Raw genomic sequence first — 17,782 nt, forward strand, 5'->3', positions numbered from 1 at the left:
GTCCTGATGACTCGTCCTGAAATCCTATCCGGGCCAGCTGCCTTTCTGGTGTTCACCTTTTTCAGCTCCCTCCTCACGTCGTGCTCAGAAAAAACGGGGCTGAGTCCTGCCTCACTGGTAGAGCTCCTTCTATCTGCATTGGACAATGCAGCGTTAGAATGGCCAGCATTAGCATTTCTAAATTCGAAACGTGCATAGAAGGAGTTCAGTTCGTTCGCCAGCGTCGCATCTGCACTCACCATACAGGGGCGAACCCCCTTGTAGTCCGTGATTTCATGTAATCCCTGCCATATGCTTCGTGTGTCCTTTTTCTCGAATTGTGCTTCCATCTTGTCCGTGTAGCGTCGCTTAGCATCCGCTATATCCCGCCTCAGTTTGTAGCATGCAGCCTTGTACTCCGTCATATCACCCGACAACAGTCCAGCGTTGTAAGTGGTGGTGCGCTCTTTCAGTGCAGCGCGGATCGTTTTTGGTTCGGAAAAGACTTCACCATCGCCGTTGGTATAACATCATCCATCAGTGTGGCCACAAAGCTCATAACCACATCTGCAAACACACTGACATCATTGTCTGCACTCACCCGGAACATCTCCCAGTCTACATCACTCAGCGCGTCACGTAGCGTCTCCTCTGATTCGGCTGTCCAGCGTCTGACCTCTCGCGTCACTACCGGCTCTCGGATCATTCTCTGTTTATATTCCGGGATCAGAAAAATTGCATTATGATCAGATTTCCCGAAAGCTGGAATCGGAATGGATTTGTACCCGTTTTTAAAAGGTGTGTAGCAGTGGTCTAATGTCTTATCATTCCTGGTGGTACACTTAATATGTTGGAAAAAGTTTGGCAGAACTTTTTTCAAATTTGCCTTATTAAAATCCCCTGCCACAATGAGTGCAGCATCCGGGTGTCTTGTCTGTAGTCCAATTGTCACGTCGTGTAACACCGATAAAGCTTTGTCGGTGTCAGCTTGTGGTGGAATGTATACAGCCGTGGAAATGACTGAAGTAAACTCACGAGGAAGGAAAAAAGGGCGACACATAATCGTCAGGTGTTCCAGGTGAGGCGAGCAGGAACTCGAAAGGATTTTGGTCTCCTTTGGATTACACCATTTGTTATTAATCATGAAACAGACTCCTCCCCCTCTTATTTTACCGGACTCTTCTGTTCTGTCCATACGAAAGACAGAGAAGTGCTCGGCTGGAGTAACCACTGTGTCCGGTACGAGGGGAGTCAGCCATGTCTCCGTCAGGCAAAGGATGTTACAGTCCCTTATGTCCCTCTGGAACGTTATCCTGGCTCTGAAGTCATCCAATTTATTTTCCAGAGATTGGACGTTTGCGAGAAGGATACTGGGCAAAGGTGGTCGATGAGCAGAGTTGTATAGTCCAGGGGTCAGAAAGTAGAAGTCCTGCCATAGTTTATTCCACCCATGAACTCAGTCAGCTGATTTCACTAATTAGTTCTCTCTCCTGTCTGAATTAGCAAATCCAGGTGATTGGAACAAAATACTGAGGAGGACTTTAACTTTCTGAACCTGGACTTTACACCTCTGACTACATGTCAGCCAAGAGTAAAGAAATAAACCAGAACTGGACCTTATCTGAGCCACAAAATCTGTGTATATTAAATATGGAGTCATCTCAGCCTTAATAAGTTAACAAGCAGAATCACTGAAGGAAAGAAGAGAACAGAAAAAGAGACGAGCAGAAAAACAAGAACTACAACTGACTTCAGACACAGTCTAATATTAAATCAACTGAAGAGAAAAGAAGACATTAAATCTGTGAAGCTCTCAGCAGAGGAGGATTAAACAACTCCACAAACAGCAATTCCACGCAAAACTGTCACATCCATAACGCCAACACAATGCCATGGTATTTAGTTGGCGTTATGGATGTGACAGTTTTGCGCGGAATTGCCCATTACCAGCTTCACTTATTACTAACCAGACTGACTTTATTTCTGTCAGACGTCTACAGAAGTTTTATTGAGAATTAACAGAGGTTTAACTCTAACGTGTTTCATTTGAAGTCACCATAACAGTGATTAGTGTTTCCATTAGTTGGGTTCTTAACTCTGATTATATCTTTTGTCTTTTCTGGCAGTTGTGACAGTGTGTTTGTTAAACACATTTGTAGCAGCAAAAAAACCTAAAGTGAAATTATATCAGGTGATGATGGTTATCTGATGATGGGTTTATAATCATCACGAAGTATCGTGCTCCACTGATTTTTTTTTCAAAACACAAACCCTGTATTACTGAAGCATGAGATACAGCAGTACTATAGGTATCAGTTAGAAGAATTTTATAAACTTGAACATCAAACGTTAATCTACTATGACAAACATCAACAATCAGCGTATTAATCTCAACAATGGTGACAATCAAAAGTACCCTGCTGCAATGCATGCTGGGTACCAGCATAGTACAAAACTCCCAGCATGCATTGCAACATGAATAAATTATTCAGCTGAATTGTCCTATTATTTTGTTTAATTCTAAATATTTGCTTTTATTTTTTGCTGTTGTTTTTTTAGTGACATTTAGTAGCTTTTTTGTAATGTTCAGAATTGATCAGTTTATCTGAATATTTTTGATAGTCACCATTGTTGAGACACATACGCTGATTGTTGATAAGTGTGTGTGTGTCACATGATAGGTAAAAAAAAATGTTTCTCATGTTTGTTATAATATTTCAACTGATAGGTATAATTCTGCTTGATCTCATGCTGCAGTAGCACAGGGTTTATGATATTAATTGAACAAAACAATTCTATTATACAAATTACATCAGTTTTTCAGGCATTATGATTACAAAGCCATCAACAGGTTACCAACATGACCTGCCCTGATCAAACTTTGCTTTCTTTGCTGCTGCAAATGTGTTTGACAAACACACTGTCACAAAAGACAAAAAGCACAATTGTTAACATAAGAGTTAAGAGCCCAACTAATGGAAACGCTAATCACTGTTATGGCAACTTCAAATTAAACATCTCAATAAGGAGTTCTAACAGAAATAAAGTCAGTCTGGTTAGTAATAAGTGAAGCTGGTAATGCTGTTTGTGGAGTTGTTTAATCCTCCTCTGCTAAAATCTTCACAGATGTAATGTCTTCTATTCTCTTCAGTTGATTTCATCTAAGGCTGTCTCTGAAGTCAGTTGTAGTTTCTGCTCATCTCTTTTTCTGTTCTTTTCAGAGGTGTAAAGTCCAGGTTCAGAAAGTAAAAGTCCACCTCAGAATTTTGTTCCAATCACCTGGATTTGCTAATTAGCAGTTTTTCAGCCAGGAGATAGAAATCAACTGACTGAGTTCATGGGTGGAATAAACATATGGCAGGACTTCTACTTTCTGACCCCTGGACATTTACACCTCTGTAGAAGGTACAACTCTGTCGATGAGCCTGAGACCGTAGCCTGTTCAGTACACCCCCGCGACGTCCTCTGTGCTTCCTTCTACACCTCCATCGGGTCTCACCGCTGTTGTTGCCCAGGTTGTTATCTTCGTCCCTCAATATCTCCACAGGCCACGACCGAGATTTGGATATAAGGTCAGAAAAACTGTTTGTTTGCAGCATTCTGATATACGAAAAAGTACATCTCGGTCATATTGTAACATGCCGACTCTAATAAAACCAAAAACTGGTACAAAAAGTACAAAAATAAATCTAAATAAAGTCACAGTCATATGAGAGCAGTCACTGCGGCGTCTGAACTCAGTCGCGCCACGGCCTGTGTAAAGTCAATGTGGACTGAATGTTGTACCGGCCACAATGTGGAGCAACATTGTGCCGGCAGAGATCTGGCCCACATCTGGCACTTGTGGAATGCGGATCTGGCCCACATGCAGCAGAGAATGACGGCCCTTGGGTGGCCCACTCCTGTTTGCCAGATCTGGGCCACAAGCAGGCCATAGCAATGCCACATGTCAGCCAAGAGCAAAGAAATAAACCAGAACTGGACCTTATCTGAGCCACAAAGTCTGTGAAAATTAAATATGGAGTCATTTCAGCCTTAATAAGTCTGTTAACAAGCAGAATCACTGAAGGAAAGAAGAGAACAGAAAAAGAGACGAGCAGAAACACAAGAACTACAACTGACTTCAGCCACAGCCTTAGATGAAATCAACTGAAGATAAAAGAAGACATTAAATCTGTGAAGATCTCAGCAGAGGAGGATTAAACAACTCCACAAACAGCATTACCAGCTTCACTTATTACTAACCAGACTGACTTTATTTCTGTCAGACGTCTACAGAAGTTCTTATTGAGAATTAACAGAGGTTTAACTCTAATGTGTTTCATTTGAAGTCACCATAACAGTGGTTAGTGCTTCCATTAGTTGGGCTCTTAACTATTGTTATATCTTTTGTCTTTTTTTGGCTGCTGTGATGGTGTGTTTGTCAAAGCAGTAAAGAAAGTTAAAGTGAAACGAGATCAGGTGATGATGATTATCTGTTGATGGTTTTATAATCGTCATGACCTGTTTGACTGCTGTCTTTGGAATCTAACAATTGTGTTGATCCATTAATATTTTCACATCACAAACCCTGTGTTCCTGCAGTGTGTTAGTGCTTCCATTAGTTGGGCTCTTAACTCTGATTATATCTAGTCTTTTTTTGGCAGTTGTGACAGTGTGTTTGTTAAACACATTTGCAGCAGCAAAGAAAGCTAAAGTGAAACGAGATCAGGTGATGATGATTATGTGTTGATGGTTTTATAATTGTCTTGAAGTAACCTGTTTGACTGCTGTCTTTGGATTTTAACAATTGTGTTGATCCATTAATATTTTCACATCGCAAAAAAGCCAGTTTAGTATGACACACACAGACATCAACAATCAGCGTATGAATCTCAACAATGGTGACAATCAAAAGTACCTTATTGCAATGCATGCTGGGTACCAGCATAGTACAAAACTCCCAGCATGCATTGCAACATGAATAAATTATGCAGCTGAATTGTCCTATTATTTTTGTTTACTTCTAAATATTTTTCTTTTATTTTTTGCTGTTGTTTTGTTGTGATTTTTTTCAGTGATGTTCTGAATTGATCGGTTTTTCTAAATATTTGTGATTGTCACCATTGTTGAGATTCATACGCTGATTGTTGATATATGTGTGTGTCAGCATAAACAATTTTTTTTTATCTCATGTTTGTTAAAAGCTTTCGACTGACTGTTATAATATTGCTAGATCACATGCTGCAGGAACACCGGGTTTGTAATGTGAAAATATTAATGGATCAACACAATTGTTAGATTCCAAAGAGAGCAGTCAAACAGGTTACTTCTTGACGATTACAAAACCATCAACACATCATCATCACCTGATCTCGTTTCACTTTAGCTTTCTTTGCTGCTGCAAATGTGTTTGACAAACACACTGTCACAGCAGCCAAAAAAAGACAAAAGATATAACAAGAGTTAAGAGCCCAACTAATGGAAGCACTAACCACTGTAATGGTGACTTCAAATGAAACATTAGATTTAAAGAGAGAGAGAGAGAGAGAGAGAGAGAGAGAGAGAGATTATTACTTTTAGGTATGTCATGTGATTTCACAGAAAACAGACACTGTTTTTGTGTCTATATAAAGGCATGCAGAGAAGTTTCACTTCCTATTGAGAACTCAGGAAATGGACAGATGCCACACAGACAGCGACATCAACGACATCAAGGTTTGACTTAATAAGATGCATTTTATTAGTTTGTTTTCAATTATTCAATGCCTGTATATATTTTAAAGTTCATAATCAGAATTATAATTATAATAATTATAATTTTTATAATAACATAATTATTATATATAATAATAATAATAATTATTATTTTTATTATTGTAGGTACAACTTTTTTGATAAACAACAGGATAAACACATTTTACAGACAAAATATAAAAATACTACAGCTGTAATTTATAATATGAGGAACAGTCTAGTGTTAAATTTGAATTTACATAGACATGATTTTAATATAATTTACAGAGTTAGGTGTTCTTCAAAATTTGCAAAACTGTAACTTTTTTATTTGCAAATGTCTTAACAAAGGTCTGACTGTATAATATTATGCAGATAATAAAACATTTTTATTGTGTTTATTATTTAAAATTTTATTGGGACTGTGGACAATAATGTGTCAATAATGTGTCATAACTGTTGTCATACACAGCAAAAACTCCAGTGTTAAATGAACACTCCTGGGAGTGTATATGAGTCCACACTCAAAAGTGTAAAGTGTTAAAATATGAGTGTTAAATTAACACTCAAGAGTGTTAAAGTTAATGAGATAATTAAGTGATTAGTTTAGTGATGATTGAGCATTATTGAAGACACCTGATGTTAACAAGCAGAATCATTGAAGGAGAAAATCACAAATTGTAAGTTACCATTAAGGTGATGGGTGTTTGCTTTAGTTGGGCTCTTGACACTTATATGTTTACTTTAAATTTTGCTTGTCTGCTGTTATTGATTTATAACAGTCAGATGAACAAAGAGACAATGTGATCTGATGGTGTTGGTTATGTTTTGACATAATCATGTTGTGATCTGTAAAACAAAACTTATTGAGATGGCTGTAAGGACCATCCATTGGCCCAATGACGGAATCCAACGGCCTGGCGAAGGTTTAAAGCGTGTATGTCTTTTCAGCGATCCAGTGAAGTTCACTTAATTTATTGGAACCTAGTTTTAGTATTACTTCAGCTCTATGCGTAATCTGACTCCAATTTCAAATGATAATCAAATTTAGATCGTATTTCTGATTAGAAAATACTCATAAATATTGATTATGAATTAATTTAGATCTTTGATTATTCTGATTATCCCATACTTTCAATATTCGTTCATTACGGACCTAGTGTCGCTTTGAGACGTCACGTCGCGACTGCGCGCTCACGATCACAAACCAGCCAGTCCTGAAATAGTCAGAGGGTGTAGTACAAATATTTTACCCTATGCGGTCGCACACTACAGACCCATAGGTGTAATTTATATAATATTTCGTCGCTGACCGATGAAAACCGCGTATGTCCATTTTGCCGATTTTGAGATTTTTCGACGGATAGAATGTCCAGGTTCATTTCCGTATACAGTATGCTTCACATATCTAAATGACCTATGAAAAGTTGTGAAATCATGTCATCTGATTTTCACGTATATCCATTTGGTGTCAATGCTGTCAATCACGCCGCGTATCTCCCGCCCTGTGGAGGCATCTCGCGGTCTAAGCGTCTCTGGAAGCTCAGCATTGGATAGCCGAATAACTCTGTGAGGTAAAGTAGCCTATCAGCAAACGTTTGTTTTTGACAACTCTTCAAGTTTATTATATATTCGCAATATATTCACAACTGTTATTTACCAGTAAATGGTCTAGACGAAGTAATTGTCACTGTTTATTGTGGAGATGTTAACGCACGGGTCTGTTAACTTAAGCAATACTTTTAAGGTAGTCTAATATTTTTCTGACTAATAAATTACTGAGACAGTAAAGGGTAGATTTAAATAAAGTATAACTAATTTTAAATAAAGAAAAACTAAATTTAAATAAAGAAAAAAACAAAATTTAAAAAAATAAAAATTAAATTTAAATAAAGAAAAAACTAAATTTAAATAAAGAAAAATGACATTTAAATAAAGAAAAAACGAAAATTAAATAAAGAAAAAACGAAATATAAATAAAGAACAACGAAATTTAAATAAAGAAAAACGAAATTAAGTTAAATTAAAAACGAGATTAATTTAGATTGATAACGGGTAAAAAGGCTAATTGCCTACATGTTGGGTCCGTGTACTTTTTCGTCCATTCATTATTCTATTTCGGAATGAAAGATGAAATGTAAAAAAAAAGGTGCAGCTTTTTTTCTTTTTTTTTGTTTAAAAGAAAAAAACAGAAATGGCTGTATTTTTTTTGTACATAGCATAGCCTACTTTGTTATTATTTTAGTATCATAATGATTAATAAATGCACGCACAATTATCCGTGAACTTGATTTGAAGCCTTTCAACTTGTGTGTGCAAAATTCAGAATTAAATGAATGTGCAGCAGTTTGTACAAATAGAGTCTGTAGGTCTACTATGCTGTTGAAAGTATGACAAGTGAACAGCACGAGTAATAGGATGCACAATTTGAGACGGGTCAGACATGATTTTGACCACTTCATTAAGTTTTGTTTTGTATAAAACCTTTCTTTAAAGTGAATTTCGTTTTGTATAAATTGTATCTTAATTTTAATAATTTTTTTCATCAACCATGGATTTAATAAATAAGCAAATACCGGTATATAGCAGACAATATAATCATGGAGGCGCCCGTGCGTTCACTTGCATTGCACGTTAACTGGAGCGCATCTCATTAACGAAACTCAGTGTATACCTCACACAGACATGAGAAAGACATCAAATACACAAAGCTTGAAAAGTCTTTAAACGAAATAATTCAAAACGAATAGAAAAAGGTAACTCTCTGATTATGTATGATTATATATGATCATATAGCCTAGCCTATTTTGTGAATTGTTCATTCCTGGTTGGCACACATTTTGCTGCCCTTACAAAAGTGCCGCTCTAGGCAATTGCCTAGTTATATGGACGCGCCGGCCCTGGGGTCAGCAATGAGTGTATTGATTCATTGTCCCTTCATAGTTTGCAAGAGACATTTAATAAACTGAGCGTATTTAATAAACTGAGACGTAGGCTATTTAATAAACTGAGCGTATTCATCTGTCAATATGAAACGCAACTTGGCCATTCTAATTAATGATCGGAAGAACGCGTATCGACCACCGTTACTGTAAAATATGCACGTATATCCATTTAAACTCGATTTTGGTCAAATGTGGATTATATCATTACACTGGCAAGAATATGGCTACATTTAAAGATGCCATACCAAGTATGACAACGCTATGTTCATATGCTTTTAAATTACGGTGTTTTTTTCACTTCCTGAAAAGTAACCGTTTTGGACATACGTGATTTTCATCGGGCAGCGACGATTTGTAGCATACAACATGCTAAGTCAGGGAATAGTCAGAAATCAGAAGGTCTCCTAAGATGTGCCCCATGGTCCATTCAAAGTGCCTTCAGTTTGATCTATTCTGGACAAGGTTTTGCGGAAACACCAGACTACACATTAATCTACTGGAAATAATGATTTCAGAAGAATGCAGAATAAATCAAGGTTAACATTTATTTGTCAGGTAAAAATGTATCATGCCAATTACAGAAGTAAATTATTAAAAGCCAATTCAAAAAGACATAACATCATTTACTCAAAGATTACTCTAAAAGTAAGTAATGTTTTCCTGACAAAGACACACAGTAATGTGTCAGGATTTTCCAACAGGAAAATACGGAAACATTACTGTGGGGGAATGATCCTGGTAAAAGATTCCCAAAGACTTCTCTGTCCCCTCACCTTAAATACCAGACCAGAACAACAGGGGTTATACAAATGTTGTTTAGAGTTGTTTGGGCCAATCCATGTACCCCAGGGGGGTAGCACCTGATTTCTTGAGATATCTTAAAGAGATATCAGCCAGAGAGGAGATACAGGATTCTCCTAAGTTCTCAATCTTTCTCATTAAACCAAAGACTGCAATGAAATTAAGACCATTTTACCAATCGCACTGTGCCCTTTAAAATGACACCAAACATGAAAAGGAAAAACAACATATTCACAAGATACATCATATGTGATATATAGACATTCTTAATGAACTTTCAGTGCCTTGAGGAGGGAGAGGGGGGATGAGTTGAAGTCAAACAGGGGAACAATGAGATAAGTTTGGGCAGTACAAGGTTCTGTGCTCTGCCTTTGTTGTCCGCTGTCCAGGGTGCATTTTATGGCGTTATTGCAGGGTGAGTTTTGTTTTAACAGGAAAATCAGTTCTTACAGACGGCCCCTGGCCCCTTGGGACAGATTTAGATCAGGCCTAAGGGGACATGTTTTGGACATTTTCCTGTTGCCACATTTTCAGTGTTATTCTCTGAGTGTTCATAGGGCTGACCACTGTAGTTTGCAGTGTTAGTCGATTGGTGTAGGAATCCAGTCGTCACCTGAAATAACAGCATTAAGACAGGTTGAACATTAAAATGAAAGCGTGGCAGAATTCGTGGATGCTGCAGCAGCTGGACAGGGTGTCATGACCCTCTTGGCCGGGTTCGCTTCCACCTGCACTTGGCTGCGTTGGTATTCAGTCTGTAGAATGATCTCGTTGTATCAAGTCTGTTTGCTTTGGTCAGCATGATCAGAAAGTGTCATTGGAAAGTGTCATTATAACGCTTTGCGGAAACATCTTTGTCCTCCCTAGGATGTTTTAACTGACCATTTGAGAAGTCCTCGGTCACCTTCAAGCAGAAGGTTTCATTTGCCGGGTAGATCAGAACTTCATTGTTGAAGGAATCATTTCACTGATGACGCTCCACTGCGTGTAAGACACCTGAACAACTTTTGAATGACCATGCAATAATTGAACACTGATGTATTTGTGGTTATTGTAAGATGAGGAAAAGTTATTGGATAAACACAAGAACACAAGATAACAAAACATGATGTACTCAAAAATATGAAACCCAAAAGTCAAAGGTGCGAGTGGTAAATATGGTCTCTTTTTCAAAATCATATATTTAATGAACGTGTAATTTGATCACCAAATTCTTCACTACCGCAGTGATCTGGTAGTGGGATTTAGACTTGGTCTGGATGAATCAAGGACGGGTAGCAGAAAGTCACCATAACTAGTATATTTACTAGTTGTATGCATAATTAGAGTAATTAGAGTATATCACATAATTAAACATGGAAATACACAATTTCATAATTATAAAATTGTCTACATTAGTTGTTATAAGTGCAAATCATCAATGAAACTTAATGTTTTAATAGATTCAATTAGAGAATGAAATGTATAGAAACAGAGATTTAAATTCTCTGGTTTAACTTTTGTAATTATCCTCTGTGCATTTGATGTACAGACTAGGTCACACTCAATAGTGCAGGTCTGACTGGGAATTGTTTAGTTGACAGATATAAATGCCTGCATTTTAGATTTAGCTGTTTAGATTGTCATTAGTCATTTGTTGGAAACTAGGGGGCCCTCCTGGTTTTCAACAATTGCCAACGACTGGACATAATAAATATTTTGTCCAAAGACCAGCTGTATTAATGGGTCTCAATTAGATTTTTTATGTGGATTTAAATCAATTGATGTGTGACCACAGCCATGCATGTCCTATGCACAGCAAAATATTTACATACAGGAAGTTGACAAGAATGTAATGCTGAAAAGAAATTATTAAAATAATTTCCCTTGTCCTATATGTATGAAGGTGAATGATGTATTGCATGATGTGAATAATTTGGCCTGGATAGTCTTATGATCTGTGCCAGGTAGAGATGTTCTAAGATTGTCGTAGTGATGGTGCGTATTGTGTATGTTTGTGTATAGGAGATGGGTGGTGTTTTATCCTACCATAATTTGTGTTGCATAATTTAGTTCCAGTGCTACACCGGGAGGCCACATACAGGAGCTGCTTCTGTAGTGTTATGAGGTGTGAGCGGCCCCTTGAAGTTTCTCCACCCCCATCTCCTAATGTAAAGTTGTGTGTCCTGCTTAAGGCAGGCAGAACCAGACCCTTGTGGAATCTGGTTCTAAAGAAAGTCATTTGTCAGCCTGTAGGGAAATAGACCTAGAGAGGAAAACACAGTTTAATCTTGAGCCTTTATACAAATTGCATTTAAGATAGATGGTCTATCTCAATATTTATTTGATGGCTTTAGCCAGACAGTTGTTACTGATGGCTTTGATCTGTTAAGATTTTACGCCATTAGAAGAAAATGTGTTTTTGTTTACAAAGACATGTATCATTCTCATGATCATGTGTTTGCAAAGAAAAGGTCAATTAAACAGTGATAATAGTCAGATCTGACTGCTATTGCATCTAAACTCAAACAGTCTGCTGTGTTGTGAGCATTAGGACCCTCAGGTCTGCTAGGGAAATCTCTTTGCATGATGCTGTTTATTTACACTAGCCAGATCTGTGTTTAGAGCAATTAGATCACCAGGTGTGGTGCTTGTTTGTTTTAGCCTTTGGAATTTATGGTGCCATTCAACTCTTGACCATTTGGATCTCTGTGGTCCATAAAGACTGTAGATTTTCTGCCTGATATTTAAATTTCACACAACTGTTCTTACATGTACAGTAAAATACCTTTCCTGATCAGATCCCATGTGAGATGAAGCTCCTAGAGAGGAGTTTAACACTTGCACCACTTTGTTTGTGGTTTTGTTGCAAGAGAAAATTTAAATTTGTACCTCCCCTTGTTACTGGGTTAAAGATCTATTAGATCAAAATGAAATCATCCTGTGGATTTGGATGGATATTTAAGACATGGTAATCAGGTTGATCATTTTAGTTGGTATATACTGAGCATTGTAATTTCTCTCATTAAAGATTCTTGCACAAATAGAAGGTAAAGAAGTTCTTTCTGATTCATTCTTCCTTTCAGTTTCCTTTCCAATACTTTCTCTAACCATCTATTATCTCATTCCTCCCAACACTAGTGTTCCTTCTTGTTCCCTACATACACGTACCATCTTTCTACATTCTGATTCTTTTAATTCTCATTAAACATTCTTTCCTCTTCCAACCCAATGCTGAATCATTACGAGATTAAAGCCATTCTTGGCCATTACAATATAATATATATTACAATCTGGTCATAATATAAATTATATTTTATAAAATTGTATAAATCATACCAATCTTATTTACTGGTCTCGGGGGTTTTTACTGAGTAATTTGTCCAAACTGACTTGTTATCTTCTCACTGATCTTTTAGAAGGTGATTGGCCCTGCAGCTCCAGCTGTGCTGGCATGAGCATTGTGTACACAGCAACAACACAAACTGGAAACCAGTTACAGCTGCTTTGATGCTGTGAACATTCAATGGACTGCATGAATTGAGAAACATGGGTCAAATCATTGCTCAATTTAAAGATTTTTGTGACTACAATTTAGAATTGGACACAATTATCTTATTTTAGGCTGAGATGTTATCAGTTGCATTCTTTTAAGAATCTTATTTGAATATGAAAGAAAGGTTGGACAAACAGGTCTCATGGAGGGCGCCAAGATTGTTTTATGGTTTGTTGCTTTTGTCAGTCTCTTTTGAGACCTCAAAAACATACAAAAATGCAGTGGTTGCAAAGTCTGACATAAAACCAAATTAAAAGCTATGTTTTATAAAACTGAGCCTTAAATGGTGTTGTTTAAACCATATTTGGGACATCAGTCATGAACTTTTTTGACACTATTGAAAGATTTTCAAAGAACAATGATTACTTTGATGTAATTCATAGTGGTCTTTGTCTAAATTATCTCATAAGATAAGGACAAGCTGTGCATGTCCTCTGACACTATCAGGGCTGGTAACAAGCCTCTTAGTAACACAATAATTTTCATTATATACATCAGTTGTAAAGTTTAGCGTATTTTTCCAAATTTCAGCCTCTAGGACTTCTGCATAGCAGCTGTTCTCTAGGACTGAAATCAATTTCTCAGATAATTTCTTTTGAAATATTCTAATTGCATTGCACTGTTTTGTCCAACTTTACACTTCACACACAAGGGATTCAAGTGAGACAATTTTACTTGTTATCTTTTAGCTCATCAAATCACAAGGTTTTTCACAAGTTAGCGTGACCATTTTCTTATTTCCAGTGTTGCAATGTTGTTGCAACAAAACAAATAATTAAATGTAACGACATTATTTACCTCAGAATTTAAGTTTTTAGTTTTCAACCCTCTGTTGAGTACCAGAATAAAAAATTTAATTATGTTATTCCAATTTAGGTTTCATCACTTGTTGCTTGGGCAAACAAGGAGGTATTTAAAGTTAAAGCAAGGGATATCTTTTCTCATCTACGCTGCCGCTATCATGTCCCTGATATGTGGTTTTATCTAATTCTCAAGCCCCACCGGATTTTGCGTTCTCCGGTCTAACTGGGTATGCCGACCCATTCTACAAATGTGTCTATATGAGGTGCGTCTGAATTTACCCTCAACACTTCTAAAAGGCAAAATAGAATTGACTTACCAAACGGCTGAAGAAAGAGAAGGACATCTTACTTCTCTTATTTGTTGCAAGTCCCAATATTTCACTGAAAAGACACTCACAACCTGGAGAATCACGGAGGGACTGTCACCACTTTGTAAGGACCATCCATTGGCCCAACGACGGAATCCAACGGCCTGGCGAAGGTTTAAAGCGTGTATGTCTTTTCAGCGATCCAGTGAAGTTCACTTAATTTATTGGAACCTAGTTTTAGTATTACTTCAGCTCTATGCGTAATCTGACTCCAATTTCAAATGATAATCAAATTTAGATCGTATTTCTGATTAGAAAATACTCATAAATATTGATTATGAATTAATTTAGATCTTTGATTATTCTGATTATCCCATACTTTCAATATTCGTTCATTACGGACCTAGTGTCGCTTTGAGACGTCACGTCGCGACTGCGCGCTCACGATCACAAACCAGCCAGTCCTGAAATAGTCAGAGGGTGTAGTACAAATATTTTACCCTATGCGGTCGCACACTACAGACCCATAGGTGTAATTTATATAATATTTGTAGCATACAACATGCTAAGTCAGGGAATAGTCAGAAATCAGAAGGTCTCCTAAGATGTGCCCCATGGTCCATTCAAAGTGCCTTCAGTTTGATCTATTCTGGACAAGGTTTTGCGGAAACACCAGACTACACATTAATCTACTGGAAATAATGATTTCAGAAGAATGCAGAATAAATCAAGGTTAACATTTATTTGTCAGGTAAAAATGTATCATGCCAATTACAGAAGTAAATTATTAAAAGCCAATTCAAAAAGACATAACATCATTTACTCAAAGATTACTCTAAAAGTAAGTAATGTTTTCCTGACAAAGACACACAGTAATGTGTCAGGATTTTCCAACAGGAAAATACGGAAACATTACTGTGGGGGAATGATCCTGGTAAAAGATTCCCAAAGACTTCTCTGTCCCCTCACCTTAAATACCAGACCAGAACAACAGGGGTTATACAAATGTTGTTTAGAGTTGTTTGGGCCAATCCATGTACCCCAGGGGGGTAGCACCTGATTTCTTGAGATATCTTAAAGAGATATCAGCCAGAGAGGAGATACAGGATTCTCCTAAGTTCTCAATCTTTCTCATTAAACCAAAGACTGCAATGAAATTAAGACCATTTTACCAATCGCACTGTGCCCTTTAAAATGACACCAAACATGAAAAGGAAAAACAACATATTCACAAGATACATCATATGTGATATATAGACATTCTTAATGAACTTTCAGTGCCTTGAGGAGGGAGAGGGGGGATGAGTTGAAGTCAAACAGGGGAACAATGAGATAAGTTTGGGCAGTACAAGGTTCTGTGCTCTGCCTTTGTTGTCCGCTGTCCAGGGTGCATTTTATGGCGTTATTGCAGGGTGAGTTTTGTTTTAACAGGAAAATCAGTTCTTACATGGCTTACCTTGTTAATTACAGCAGCTCTGTGATTCTACAGCACATGATTTTCAGTATTTTTCATATAATCCAAAAATATTTCATAATCATTGTTCTGATCAAAAGACTTTCAAAAGAATTTATTTAGAAACACAGATATCAATAATCAGCCTGTGAATCTCAACAATGGTGACAATAATAAAGCATGTTGCAGTGGCTGCCACCAATCACAACTCATTAATGGCTCCCATCATGCATTGCGGTATGAATAAATTATGATCTGAATTGTCTATGTAATTTACTTTTCCTAATTGAATATTCTGCTCGTCACCATTGTTGAGATGCATAGACTGAATCTTGACATCTGTGTGTGCCTAAAAGAAAGATTTTTTTTTTTCAAAACAACTTTTAAGAAATCCTTTGTATTATATCTAAAATTCTGGATATTTATGCAGATTCACAGTTATGCTGTAATCAACAACATAAATGTAAGTCAGAAATAAGGATCTTAATGAGTTCAGTGATCATTTTCAAATGATGATTGTCATAATATAACCAACATCATCAGATCACTTTTTTTCTTTGTTCAACTGGCAGTTATAAGATACAACAGCCAAACAAATTATAAAGTAAATGTATAAGTGTCAAGAGCCCGACTAAAGCAAACACTGATCACTATAATGGTAACTTACAATTAGTGATTTCCTCCTTCAGTGATTCTGCTTGTTAACATCAGGTGTCTTCAATAATGCTCAATCATCACTAAATTAATCACTTAATTAGCTCATTACCTTTAACACTCTTGAGTGTTAATTTAACACTCATATTTTAACACTTTACACTCTTGAGTGTGGACTCATATACACTCCCAGGAGTGTTAATTTAACACTGGAGTTTTTGCTGTGTATTGTCAAACATGTAAGATGATACATGTCAAATCGTCTCATATTTGAAACCTTTTGTTCTCATCAAACTCTTCCTGTTAGCTGGTGGCTTTCTGAAATGTACCACAGCGGTTTCATTAATGTCACGTGACATTACCCAGCTAACAGAGTTTTGATATAAGAACATTCTCCAAATATTCAGTGTTGCTTCTGGGAAGGTAAAACATGTCCAGTTTTCTTGACGTTAGAGCAGTGTTTCTCACTTTGGAGGAAGGGAAGGGTTCCGAGCCCCACCTGTCCCCTATCGCCCCAACAAAATGTTAATAAACTAGGCTTTAAATTTAACTGTAAAAATGTATTTTACATCACATTTTAAAAATGTATCAAATAACAGAATTAAAACCTTTCAAGTTTTTAGGTATTTTATTTTAATTTTAGGTATTTTAATAATAAGATAATTAAATTAGTATTTTCGAAGACTATACTATATTGTTTACCACAGTATTTTTGGGTGGACCTCGGTAACTCTAGGGGGGTCCGGGGGGAATGTGTAACGGATGTGGAAAGACTCACACGTGGGCATTTGTACTTGCCTTTATCTTTTGAATAGAAAAAAGTAAAAATCACTTTGGCTGAAGAGAACTACTGCAGACATTCATCAGACCACAGCAGCGACACTGCTGCCATACTGCCAAACTCGTATGATTCATATTAAACACATAATAACAGTATAGCTATGTGAAAACAATATCCTGTAATTAATAATACAGTACTAATACAGGACAATAAACATACCTTTTTTAATAGAGAAAAAAAGTACAAATCACTTTGGCTGAAGAGAAACTACTGCAGACCTCCATAAGACTAGAAAAACAGAAATTACACATTAACAACATTAACAACAACACAAATAATTTTCAGAATGTTAAGACATCGACAATAACCACAAGAAATGAACTAGTTCACACTCGTGTGGCACATGTGGAAATTCAGCCTCAAAAACAACCTCCACAATCGTGTTAAAGCGAAAGCGTTAAATTAATAAAATATACGTTTATATAAATATGAAAGAAATTGCATAAAAAAGATTCACTTAAAACATATTATTATCACAATTGATATGTTAAAGCGTTAAAAAAACCCGTTCATACCAAGCGGGAAGGAAGTCGACCGGAAGTTGAAGCCGGCCGCGTGCCACCATCTTGTAGCAGAACTTCACCTGCTGTTAGCATCCCATTGACTCCCATTCATTTTGGCGTCACTTTGACAGCGAATAACTTTACATCTGAGGCGTTTGAAGACTCCATTTGTCCATTATTTATTTCTAAAGAAACACGACAATGTATAAAATGCTCCATTACCTTCCCACATACACTCAAAAAAA

At 36.8% G+C, this 17,782-nt stretch overlaps 2 protein-coding genes across 2 annotated transcripts in view; both read left to right on the plus strand.

Moving 5' to 3' along the window:
* LOC308695541 (uncharacterized protein) overlaps window positions 1-17,782 on the plus strand; it is a gene marked incomplete at both ends in the record, with an annotated part of 375,246 nt that overhangs the window by 209,998 nt on the left and 147,466 nt on the right. The gene's annotated exons all lie outside the window — the stretch shown is intronic.
* LOC308700771 (uncharacterized protein) overlaps window positions 5,621-17,782 on the plus strand; it is a 35,692-nt gene continuing 23,530 nt past the window's right edge. The window contains exon 1 of the mRNA XM_081382540.1: window positions 5,621-5,676. Coding sequence (XP_081238666.1) covers window positions 5,635-5,676 — 42 coding nt within the window. The 5' untranslated portion in view covers window positions 5,621-5,634. The remainder of the gene's footprint in view (window positions 5,677-17,782) is intronic.

This window comes from Scardinius erythrophthalmus (assembly GCF_964197995.2).
Source record: "Scardinius erythrophthalmus genome assembly, chromosome: 1".
In the NCBI taxonomy this organism is placed as follows: domain Eukaryota; kingdom Metazoa; phylum Chordata; class Actinopteri; order Cypriniformes; family Leuciscidae; genus Scardinius; species Scardinius erythrophthalmus.